General features: G+C 39.8%; 1 protein-coding gene across 1 annotated transcript in view; it reads right to left on the reverse strand.

The window, feature by feature from the left end:
- The window catches only part of LOC134647506 (insulin receptor-like), a 136,140-nt gene that overhangs the window by 34,588 nt on the left and 88,932 nt on the right, over positions 1–12,620 (reverse strand). Inside the window, 6 exon segments of the mRNA XM_063501857.1 lie at positions 285–311; positions 2,336–2,346; positions 2,793–2,928; positions 5,263–5,397; positions 6,289–6,400; positions 6,801–6,972. Of these exon segments, the coding sequence (XP_063357927.1) occupies positions 285–311; positions 2,336–2,346; positions 2,793–2,928; positions 5,263–5,397; positions 6,289–6,400; positions 6,801–6,972 (593 nt within the window).

Genomic DNA, 12,620 nt, shown 5'->3' on the forward strand with positions numbered 1-12,620 from the left:
GTTTCGGTTTCGGTTTCGGCCAGTTTCGGCCAAAAAATCATGTTTCGGCTGTAGTTTCGGTTTCGGCCAAAAAACGGCCGAACCTTTCGGCCGGGCCGAAACTTACGAAATGGTACTTCGGACAAAGACCAAAAGTTGGGGAATAAGTAGGACAACAATATTAATACCTACATATACTGATTCATGTATATTAGGTACAGACATTAATTGGTTTATTATAAAACACAATTCCACTAATGAGGGCGCCACTGGACGGTTGACGCAGTCTTAAGAGGTTACCTCAATTTACCATTGGTTTGTGTTCCACATGTCTTCTACTTCAGCTTAGCCTTTGGCCTCGCTGCGCCATGCTCGGCCTGCGGTCTCGCTTTTGAATACAATGTACATTGGTTGGAGTCTGTGCTCAACTACTTATCCTGAAGCCTTAAGCACGGCTTTGACTTCGCATGAAAGTTCGCCTCAATGGGGCACTTCGGACTTTTTGGCCCAGGTAAAGATCGGTACCCGGCCTTGCGATATTGTTAACAAAAAATTTCGCGCTCGCTGCGCTCGCGTTTTTGGTTGACCCTGTGTCTACATGTTAGCTTGACTGGTGAATGAATAGAGTTAGACCAAGAAAATTCTGTAATGATTTTGATAGCATACGCAGTGCAACTAGTGCAAATGTTATTTATACGTCATAATTTCATAGAAGTTTAAGTTTTGACGTTTAAAATAACACTTGCACTGCGTGTGTTATCAACTTATCAAAATCGTTGCATAATTATCTTGGTCTAACTCTAGTAATTTTCATAAAAAACTGCTTAAGTAACATCAATTTCAAGGACATTGGGTGTTGACAGCCCCATAATATGTGTGTAAAAGCGGTTTTATGACATTTTTTCAACGATTTTAACAAGTCTACAAAAGTTTCGGTTTCGGTTTCGGTTTCGGCCGAAACTAGAGCCAAAGCCGAACATTCGGTTTCGGTTTCGGTTTCGGCAAAAAAACATGTTTCGGTCGGACACTACATAACACACGGTCGCTGCGTCGCCAGTTATCTTCTTTTAAACTTGGCTTTGACACGCTGCCGCGTGTCTAATAGATAGGTTAGGTATACACAAAAGACTTTTGACCATAAGTATATAGGTACTAAGCATAATTATATACCTACATCGCCACTCGACATATTTAGCGATGTGACAGACAGACGTACGAACGGACAGAGACCATAAGGTACAAAAGGAACCCCCTTATGTACCTTTTTGGTACGGAACCCTAAAAATGAAATAATTAATTAATTGAATTAGACACAGCTATAAAATACCTATAGGTATGTATATATACGTACGGGCTAGGTACACAATGGGCATGAAACAAAAAAACGTAGAAAATAATTTCATCATTAACGAATATTCTTATCTGACTGAGATATTCTTTGGTAATTGAGGTGTCTCAGATCATAAATTCAGTATTAAAAAACCGGCCAAGTGCGAGTCGGACTCGCGCACGGAGGGTTCCGCACCATCAACAAAAAATAGAGCAAAACAAGCAAAAAAACGGTCACCCATCCAAGTACTGACCCCGCCCGACGTTGCATAACTTCGGTCAAAAATCACGTTTGTTGTATGGGAGCCCCACTTAAATCTTTATTTTATTCTGTTTTTAGTATTTGTTGTTATAGCGGCAACAGAAATACATCATCTGTGAAAATTTCAACTGTCTAGCTATCACGGTTCGTGAGATACAGCCTGGTGACAGACGGACGGACGGATGGACGGACGGACGGACAGCGGAGTCTTAGTAATAAGCCCTTGCTACACGGTCGCCGACAAGCCTTCTAACCGTCTGTCCTTGGTCTGACCTTGGTCAGTTTTGGTCAAATTTTGTTGGAAACAACTGTCTACACGGTCCGTCCAGACCAAGGCCACGAGGTCTGAGGGGCTTGTCGGCGACCGTGTAGCAAGGGCTATAGGGTCCCGTTTTTACCCTTTGGGTACGGAACCCTAAAAAGTAGTGCATTAGCATTAAAGTAGCTTTAAATAAATTTTTGTTACGTAACAATCACATTAACAAAGCGTAGGTATCTGTTATGCAGCCAGAAAATCTCCTTCAAGTATAAACATTCATTTTAGCTTGAAAAGCTGACCCCGCTACGGGCGACCCCATGAATACCAATAACCCGTCGCTTTACATGTAACGTTGCACTGCAATTTAAGTGGGAGATTTATGTAGTGCAGTTTGTTAGGTCATGCAACCAAGCGTGGGAGACCATACAAGGATTCGCAAACATGCTATAAATAACGCGCGTGGGGGGAGAGCCTTAATAAACCTTTATCTTTATATGTTACCGGACCAGTTTACAAACTACCCCTTGACCGCCGCGGATGGAACTAAAAGACGTTTTAGGCTGATGCTTTGATAATAAAATGATATTGCAAAAGCATGCTACCTGAAAACCTAAAAATCGAAAGGCCTAATCTAATCCAACACTAACTAATCTAATGTGTTAAGGCCAAAGCGGAAATTATGTTCACAACTTAACGTTAGGTTAGGTTCATCGAGATACATATATGAATAATTATTAATATCTAAATAAAATATTACACTCACTATATTATGATAAAATGAGCACTTCCCATTACCTACACGAGTGTCTTCATTCAGGTCAGAAGATCCGACAAGCGGTTCATGTTCAGTCATTTCATTAGCAAAAATAGCTGAGCGAGTGAGCAAAGATTTGCTCTAATCATTCAGATTTATTTATATCTGCTTAGTAACTTCTGCTGCTGTTCGTTCCTCTGATTGCTTACCTTTCTGGCAATGTTTTTCGTTCCAACACAGCAGCCGGCCGCTGTCGTCGGCGGGGCAGGAGCCGGAGTGCCGCGGGTCCCGGTCGCGGCCCTGGGCGTCAGGGCACAGCCCACACAGTCGGCTGTCGTAGTTACCCTGCAACACAAACTATTTATAGATACTTCGTCCGCTTAGAAGTCCTTAGGCTGTACTCTCTACGCTTCCAACCCCGTCAGTATTCCCGTACACCCTCCAAAGGCGTGATTCCCGAGACATAATGTAACCTATAGCTCAGTATGTCCAGCCACATCAGTTTACTTGTTGTAATTAAGAGATAAACATCAAAATGCTATCAAAACCATTTTGTAACACACTGATACCGGAATAAAAACAAGTAAAGTAAGCCATTTATGATCAAAGATCAAATGATATACGTATCATAAATAAATATAAACACGTATTACCCACCCAAGCCTGCAGTTGATATGGCCTTATCGACCGCGGATCAGGCCATAATATGTGGTCGAATTACAGATTAAAACCACTCAATGCCACAAGCGAGTCAAAAATGCTCGAAGCCCGTGCCATACCAGATAAAAACAACTTACAAGCCAAAACAGATTAAGAACCTAATGCATAGAGAAAAAAATACATAGAGTGCTCACTCCATACATCGGTTTAGACTATTAATTTCAGTGTCTACATCTAGCATCGAGTAGCGGAACTATCAGTACTGCTACTTGACAATAGATGTAGCACCGACCGGAAAGTCTTATCTCAACAGCATAAGACTTTCCGGTCGGTGCTACATCTATTGTCAAGTAGCAGTACTGATAGTTCCGCTACTCGATGCTGATAGTTCCGCTACTCGATGCTAGATGCTAATAGTCTTTTTAGTACTAAAACTGATGTATGGAGTGAGCACTCTATGTATTTTTTTCTCTATGCCTAATGTAACCTCTAAAACAGCCAGACACGCCACAAAAAATACAGCGAATTAACTTAAGTTAATTACCTGCTGTAAACGTAAATTACTATTGAAAGGTGTCGGCATAAACATTAATATGCGTTAATAACAGCACTTCATGACCGACGGCGGGGTCTAAAAATGCACAGTACACGTTTTTTGCAACGCCGATTGAGACGAAATAAATCCCACGGTCCGTGGTAGGAACAACTTTAATATAACAATGTGCCGGCTTAGCTGTCATTAACCCATTATTGACCACACGAATTGCTCACCTATCCGCTCATGCCATTGTTTGTCCTTTTAAATTCGTTTGTATGACAGCGCTGATAACGTTTGATGGAATGCTTGCGTTAAATTGTTGATTGTTTGCTATGTGACGTTTATTAATAAGCCCACTCATGCCCAGTCATGTATTAAAAGGTCAGAGTTGGTTGAGGCGTAGTATCCTGCCCCCGTAAAACCTTTCATGCGCTAACCTTGTGAGTGTGTTGGTAAATTTAAGACGAAGATAAATCAAGAAGCGATTAGTTTTATACAAGTTAAGACTACAGATACACGTGTCGTCATCGGCGGGGCGTATTTCCTACAAAGGGAGCGCGCAAAGTCTGATGTTTAGATTGCTATCCATTTCTAAGAACGCCACCCGGGATGGCCGGAATCCGTCTTTAATGTAATCTTGTTGTTCTGTATGTATAATAAATTGCTTAGGCATTGTTGTAACAGAGACGGTCTACGCATACCAACTCCTGCTTGCTTTTAAGGTTGTACTTGTGATCAAGTATGTTAATTAAGCTCATAACTGATTTCAACGGTAATAAATAGGTATGTATGTACTTACTTAAGTACGGACTGAAGTTTCGGTGGGAGAAGTAAGAAATGCAAAGAATTGCATCATTACTTCTGATTGTGACCAGTGCAGTTTGCAAAACACATATACTGTGATAATCCAAATGTGTAACTATAGGTACTACCAAATAAGCCAATAACGTAAAATCTTTAAACCTGGATTAACATATATGATAATTATGACCCCATATTTATTTCGACAATCACACCCTAATAATATAAAATGATGGAAAAAGTAGGTTAGGTATCGGTAAGTATTTATTTTAATAATAAGTAACAAGCCTTGTGTGATGATTCTGTTTTTAAGACTAGACAATTGACGTCTAACAGTACGAAAATAATACAAGTGCAGGCCCAGAGCCGGCCAATTGTCCTTGGCTGAATTGAGCACATGCAGGCCAATGTCAAACATTGTTTTATGTTGAAAGTCTATTCTACAGTGATGGATACTGGCATAGCAGAGCAACTAAATTGACTAATTCCATGGACTGTGAAACATTATAAACATACGTAGCAAAAGTGTCCAAGGCCTCCAGTGCCGAGGGCTGGGATCAAGCCAGAGTCTTCTGCATTCACGACAGACGCCTCAACCACTCGGCCACCCGAGTGACAGTAGGTACATATATGCAATCTCTTTCCTAGGAATACTGTGAAACATTAAGTTGTAAGCTCACCTTTACAACGTTGTTCTCAGCTCTCTCGCCCATGATCTTGCTCCAGTCTATAGTGTTGACATAGCAGAGCCGGTCGTTGTGTTGGATTCGCACCGAGCCCCGCTCGATGTGCGTCAGCGACCGCAGGCCCAGGGACTGTCGAAATTTATGTTTTTATAAACAAGTGTTGAGGCTTCTACAGAGCTTGCAATAAATGACATGCGATTTTAGATAATTGCTGGCTAAGTAGAAGCAACAAATTCAGTCGATCGATCAAGTTCCGCAATTTATTGCAAATCGCATGCGGTTATCGGTAACGTTTGAAGAGGTCATTAGAAGTAAATTAATACAAAGGGACAATCTTAGGACACGTTCTAGTTAGGCGCTTAGTTAGTATAGGTCCAATACAATATTTTGCTATTTATAGTATTGGAGCGTTCACTTCACACTACATAGTGAGGGAGTAAAGTTGCATTGCCGGTTATTGAACGAATAACCTTTTCACTAATCGAACCACTCTCACAATAATCACACTCTTTAAGTCGTGTATTGCTATTAACAATCTAGCACAATTCCCTTAGTCTCGAGCGACTTAATTTGTACTTGACTTTTCCTTTTCATAAGTCGTTCAAGTGTTGTGTTAATCTATGGAGATTGGAGGTTATGTACCTAAATATCATCATTCATCAAGCATCCACACAACGGAAGTTTATCGAGATACTGTGTGAATAGCTACTCTTATTTAGTCATGTAACATGTTCCTAATATGTACCTATTTATCTGTTTTAAATAACTAAATTGCATAGAATAACGAAGATAGCGAGTTCTCTATGAAATATTAAATTATTGATCAAATCCCTAGATTTGTTTCGTGAATTGACGAAATCTGCTGCCAACAAAGAATATTGTCATTTCACTAGACTTTGAGTTCGAGTAAATTCATAAATGAAATCGTGAAACGTGGTGCTTGGTCAAGCAATACGAACCCATGATAGCGACAGCGGCAAGCCACCCGTCGCCGTCGGTATAGTACACATGTATAATTACCAAAAGGTTCTCATTATCAAAGATTACGACTGAGTAGTCTTTGTAGAGCTGCAGCCCGCGGACCACGGACAGGTTGGGGAACAGGTCGCCGAGATTGCCGACGTGTTGCATTCTGGAAACAAGCGGAATACTGATAAACGACCCCTTATTCATAAAATTTAGCAAACCACTGTAAAATGTTGTCTCTTTAATTAAACAAACACGAATGTCGAAATGACAGATAGGGATAAATGATTATCAACGGCAGATTTGAGAGACGTAGGTAATGTAGGTGTATGCCTAACGTGCTGTGTTGATTGTAAAGTCCTATACCTACTACAGCAAACATGATGAAAGTCCGGGGGAGGAGGTTTGGCAGTGTAGTCTTTTCTGCCTAAGGTTCTCCATCCAGTCCTTGTCATGTTTCTGTACACCCCCGCTTTACCACCACGGTATCATCAATTGAACACAAGGAAATCCTTTAAAGATTTGAACTGTACAAAAACGTATTAAAGAGACATCATAGGTCTCACCTATAGATCAGGATGTAGCCGGTGACCTCGTACAGTTCGGGAAAGGTCATGTTGTAGTATTTGGGAGAGACATGCTCCATCAGGACGATGCTGAGCTGACCCTCGATGATGCGGCAGCCTTTAAGCTTCTGCATGGACTCCGGGTTGTTCCTGATGTCCATCGATTGACACACTGTAACAAAGAAAGGAAAGTTTTAGTTACAGAGTAGAAGTATAGCATCGGAATGAGAATTGTGGCCCTTATTTTGGTGATGGATAATGTTCCTCTAATAAATACTGGCGCCTTGTTTTGGCTGTATTTTTCTCCAGTGATAATATTAAAATATGTAAATCAGTCAATAGTGGTACATCTGAATAGTGTTAGAGCTACGCCAGTCATTGAAAACAACAAACAGTTGTCAGTTAGAAAACACATGTAAGCAACCAACAAAAAGACGTAATCAGTGCGTGTGCGTAGACGTGGACTGTCCACGTCCAAATTAAGCCGGAGCACACGCACGTCCACGGTGGACGTGCGTGTGCTCCGGCTTAATTTACAACCAAGTATGTACTGTATAAATGTAATTTACATAGAATAGCAGAACAATGTGGAAAGCCAAAAAGACAAACATTTTCTCTGTCTGCGTCATCAGTAAATAAAAATGTTAGTTGTATTTAATTCCACAATAGGTACTCTCACTTCACGTGTAAAGCCAGTTTTAGGTTTTGGGAGCGCTGTTGTTTGTCACTAGGTACTGCTGATGTCAATATTTTGTTGTTTTTCTACTTGTTCTAAAACAGGTCTCTGTTTACGAAGCTATTGCATTTTTAAATCGCATTCTTTCTAAATAACGAAGCGCCTCGTGTTTCGAGTCAATAACTCAATTAATCGTTCTAACAAATCGATTAAGTACTTGTGTCGGTTATCTAATTATAGTTTAACAACTTAATCTTAGGAGTGTTAGATAATATGAAATGACTTAAGAACTTAATCCATAAATTCTAATCGTAATAAAAGCCGAGTTGTTAAATAACTCCAACAATTAAATACAGTCAGCGTCATAGCGTATCAGATGCGTCAAAAGTATGTAAGTACCTAAGATACTTTGTCTGACATGTACAGTCAGCTGCAGAAGAAGGTACCCCCTGCATAGAAGTTTACAACGGACGGATGTTTACAAAAACGTTACGATGACAACTGAATGAAATGAAATTTGACCTTAAGGTATTATAATTTTATCTACGAGGGGTGTTCAAAATATTCTCGGTATGAGAATGAAAACAAACAAGTACGAAAAGTTTGATATTTTTATTTTTCAATATACTCCCCCCCTATGTTCATACACTTAAAAGATCGATCAATTATTTTTTAAATCCCTCGTAAAAATATTTTTTATCTTTCGTGTAAAAATGCTCCTCCACTGCCGCCTTCAATGCTTCATCGTCAGAAAATTTATTTCCACGCAGATCCTTTTTTAAGATTGGGGAGCAAAAAGAAGTCGCTGGGGGCTAAGTCCGGACTATACGGTGGGTGAGTAACAGTTTTAAACCCACATTCAACAATAGCTGCCTTGGCAATATGAGCAGTATGGACGGGGGCGTTGTCATGCAGAAGCAGAATACCTTTGGTTAACTTTCCTCGCCTCTTTTCTTTAATTACATCCTTTAATTGACGTAGAATGTTAGCGTAGTACTGTCCTGTGATATTTACACCTTTTTCTTTATAATCGATTAGTAATACTCCTTCACAATCCCAAAATATCGTGGCCATGACCTTGCCAGCTGAAGGGATGACCTTGAACTTCTTGGGATGAGCTGAACCCTTAATGTGCCACTGCATGGACTCTTGTTTACTCTCTGGGTCATAATGATGAACCCAGGTTTCATCTCCAGTAACTATTCTTTGCAGCACCTCATCAGGATTTTCACCGCACAGGTCAATAAAATCGGAACAACAAGCTACACGCATGTCTTTTTGAAGCCGAGTCAGCATTCGCGGAACCCATCTAGCACTTACTTTTGACATATTAAGATGGTCATGTATAATATCATGTACGGTACCAATAGAGAGATTGGTTACTTGTGCTATAGATTTTACCTTCACTCGACCATCTTCCAATATAAGTTTTTCCACTTTATCAATATTTTCTTGTGAAGTATCTACTACAGGCCGGCCAGGTCTAGGGTCATCTTCAATACTCTCCCTTCCGCGTTTAAACTCGCTTGACCACTTTTGAATGGTAGATAAAGAAGGAGCAGACTCACGGTAAACACAATCCATTTCCTCTTTTATGGTTTTTTGATTTTTACCCTGTTTTGTCAAGAATTTTATCACGCATCGATGTTCTAATTTAGTTAACATTGTCAGTTCGCACATGATGTTCATGTTTGTTCAGCAATTGCAGAAAAACAAAAGACCATCTCGGTTCGAATTATACTTTTTTTTAATGTCAATGAATAAACCTTAGCGGCCAGTAACGAAAGAAATTTTAGAAGAGGTCGTAAGATATCAATACCGAGAATATTTTGAACGCCCCTCTTGCTCTAATTATAAAATGGTGGTGCCTCTTTAACTTTGCTCACCCGTTACCAGCAAGATGTCCTCTCTTTGACTCCCCAATCCAAGTGAACGAGTCTGAACAACCGTCCGTTTAACTCCCGCTTACCCCTACCACTTGCTAACTCAAGTGTTGCCAGGTAAGTCATTAAACATTACCCATTACCCTAATATTAAATTCAGGTATTTTCATGGTATAATAATATACTCCGCCTGGTACTCTATTCCGAGATTCGCGAATGACCTAACTGGCACTTGCCTACGTCATCATGCTGTTTACAGGTTCTCAAACTTTAAAATGTGGGAGAATTTTAACCAACAGTGAAAATTATTTTAACGGCATTAATTTTAAGTTATTCATGTAGAAACATAGTAAAATAAAACAAATCTATACTGCACTTTTCACTCCTACTCTTACAGTTCCGAATAGAGCAGCCAACCATTTTCGTAACAAAACATTAATTACGAAGCTTACGACGTGAAAAGTTTGGAAAACACTGCGACTGCTGACACTGAGCGAGAAGGAAATAACAATTAACACGCGTTCGACAAGGACGGTCGGTCAGGGACAAAATGGCGGATTGTCAAATGTGACAGCGCTATCCTGTGTTGCCAGTAGTGTAAACAGAATTACCCGAACGTCTGAAATTTCTTTCGTGAATCGGAAGATATTGCTAACGAATAATTAAAAATGACGTTTTATTGTAAAATTTAAGATAAAATACATATAAATGAAAATTATTAAATTATAAAGAAATAAATTAACTTATTAACCATAGATATAATGTACCCATGTAACATGTTATGTTGAAATAAAGTGGCAATGTTATTGTGACGTAGGCAAGTGACACTCTGGGAAGAGAAGACCATGTTTTATTAGACCATGGGTATTTTCAGAAAGTTGCCAAGTAAAATTCATATTTGCTTACACTTTTTGATATAATTACTAAAAAATCATGACAAAGGTAAGGTAGATGTAAACATCCGCCTTAACCTTCGGCACGTGTTTTAGTGAGTCGCAAAGACCGGCTTAATTAAATGAGTCAAGTACAATAAGCAATGCTCGTATGTGGTCCTCGCCTGCAGCGTTCATTACTTCATTAGCCAGACGGTGGGAGGCCATTAGCGGCAAACGGCTCGTTCGCAAAAACAATAACAAATTAATCACTCCTAATTAAGGAATGTGACGAGTGAGATAGCCATAGAATACTTCTAGATAACAATTATGAGCGCGAGCGCGAAAATGACAAGTTTGTGCAATTATGTGGTGAAGTGACAGTTTTCAATTTTAAGTCATTTGTTTCGAGTTCTCGCTAGCCAACTTCAGGGTTGTGCGTTTACTTAAAACTTTCTCAGTCACCAAAATAAACAAAATATGAAATCTCGAATATCCTAAACAGCCCTCCACAATAGATTGACCTTCTCTATTCAGACAGCGCTTTTATATACTATCGTCGGTACCTACCACAAAAGCAAACCCCTGAAGCCATGTAAACATCCAATATAAAAGCGTGAAAGCGTGTAGGCCTGAGAATTACTAGGTTCGCGTTACCCATATCAGAGTTATTAGGCGTTGTTATGCGTAATAAATATCTATAACGAGGCGAAGACATGGGTGCAAGGTCATATAACTACGTAGTTCCGGATCCTCATGGCTACGCAGTACGCGGGGTGTCCAACGCGCATGCCCACAGGTCTTATTCCCCTTGACTACCAAACGCTAACTAAATCCAACGCTTGTTCCAACCAGTAAAAGCGCACTGTCTGATTACGTATAGTTTTACAGAAACAGAGGTCCTTTTCAAAATGGATCGCATGAACGTTGGACTCGGTAAGCATTCAGTATATGGCAAGGACCGCTCGCACCGCCCCACAAAATGGCGATTGCAAAGTAAACAAACAAATGGTTGGAGTTGGACCATGCTCTACCTAATGAACTTACACCGCGATAAATCCTTTGCAAACAGTTCGTGGCTAAAATTGTAGGTCTGTGAACTATTAGAGTCCTTACATACATCTGTACACTACTAAACTCTAGAGTTACTCGATTATTATACTTACTAATAGTATGATTCATGTATTACTATAATAATGTATCATTATATAATAATGATTCATTCATGAAACCATTGTTGCAATTTATATCTATGTAGGAAACCATTAATATGTAGTAATTAATCAGCTATCACATTAGGTAGGTACTTCCGATACCTATTCTCCATCGTCAATGAATAACGATGACAAGATAGATATGTAATAGTAAACACAAGTAGTGTGTAGTAGTTTAGTTTGATTATCAAACAGACGCGATCTAGACGCAAGCGATATCCAGCATCAACACCGTAGAACGGAATTCTGAGACAGCAATACAAGACGCGCGTTGCATCTCTTTTCCGCTGCTATCCGTAGTAATTCTATGATAAACAGACTGCAGGGACGCGGGGGGGCAGGCAGAGCAAGTGCACCGAGGCGGGCGCGGAGGGGGAGGGGTCCACTCGGTGCATTGCCTACGATGCAATGCAAATGAACTCTGCCGCATAGCCGCGCCCGCACCGCGCCCCGCGAACCTTCGGCCTAATGGTTATTTATAGACTTTGGAATGTTATTGTACTTACTCCTGTGCAGGCTAGTGATGTCTATTGATGATGATCGCTGCTAGCTCGATATACATTGCGCGGAGTTTTACTGCCTATGTAGTTACAAGTGTGTAGATTTGTTTGTTGATATTGTAGTAAAATAAGTTCACATATTTACATTTGAACTACAGACTATGTACTATTCAGAAAACATTCTTAAAGTACCTACTTTGAATAATAGACTGAAATTCGAGTAAAACATATATGTAGTTGCATACTAATACATTTCAATGCATCAGACAACCATGCATGATAATAAAATGTGTACATAGTAGTATATAAAAATAATGACAATGACTTCACGCCATTCATTGTAGTGCTCCCATTCATTGGAATCCAACTTGAAGTAGGTAAGTAGGTAGGTTCGAGTACAAGCTTTACAACCTATCATTCATTCACATTAACCGCACAAGGTTTGCGTCATGGCGGCGTTACCTGAGCAATTCTCAAAAAGTTTGTACATTTCGATCACATCTTAGATTTCTATAAAAATTGGTATGCTGGTGAAGTACATGAAGCTGAACAACTTCCACCACATTTCCCAAAATGTCCCAGAAAGTTTCTAAGAAACATTCCTTTTTTGTTACCAGATTTCCTTACACATTTGGTCCTTAAACTTTCTGGGACATTTTGGGAAATGTCCACCAC

The sequence above is a fragment of the Cydia amplana genome, chromosome 4 (assembly GCF_948474715.1).
Source record: "Cydia amplana chromosome 4, ilCydAmpl1.1, whole genome shotgun sequence".
Classification (NCBI taxonomy): domain Eukaryota; kingdom Metazoa; phylum Arthropoda; class Insecta; order Lepidoptera; family Tortricidae; genus Cydia; species Cydia amplana.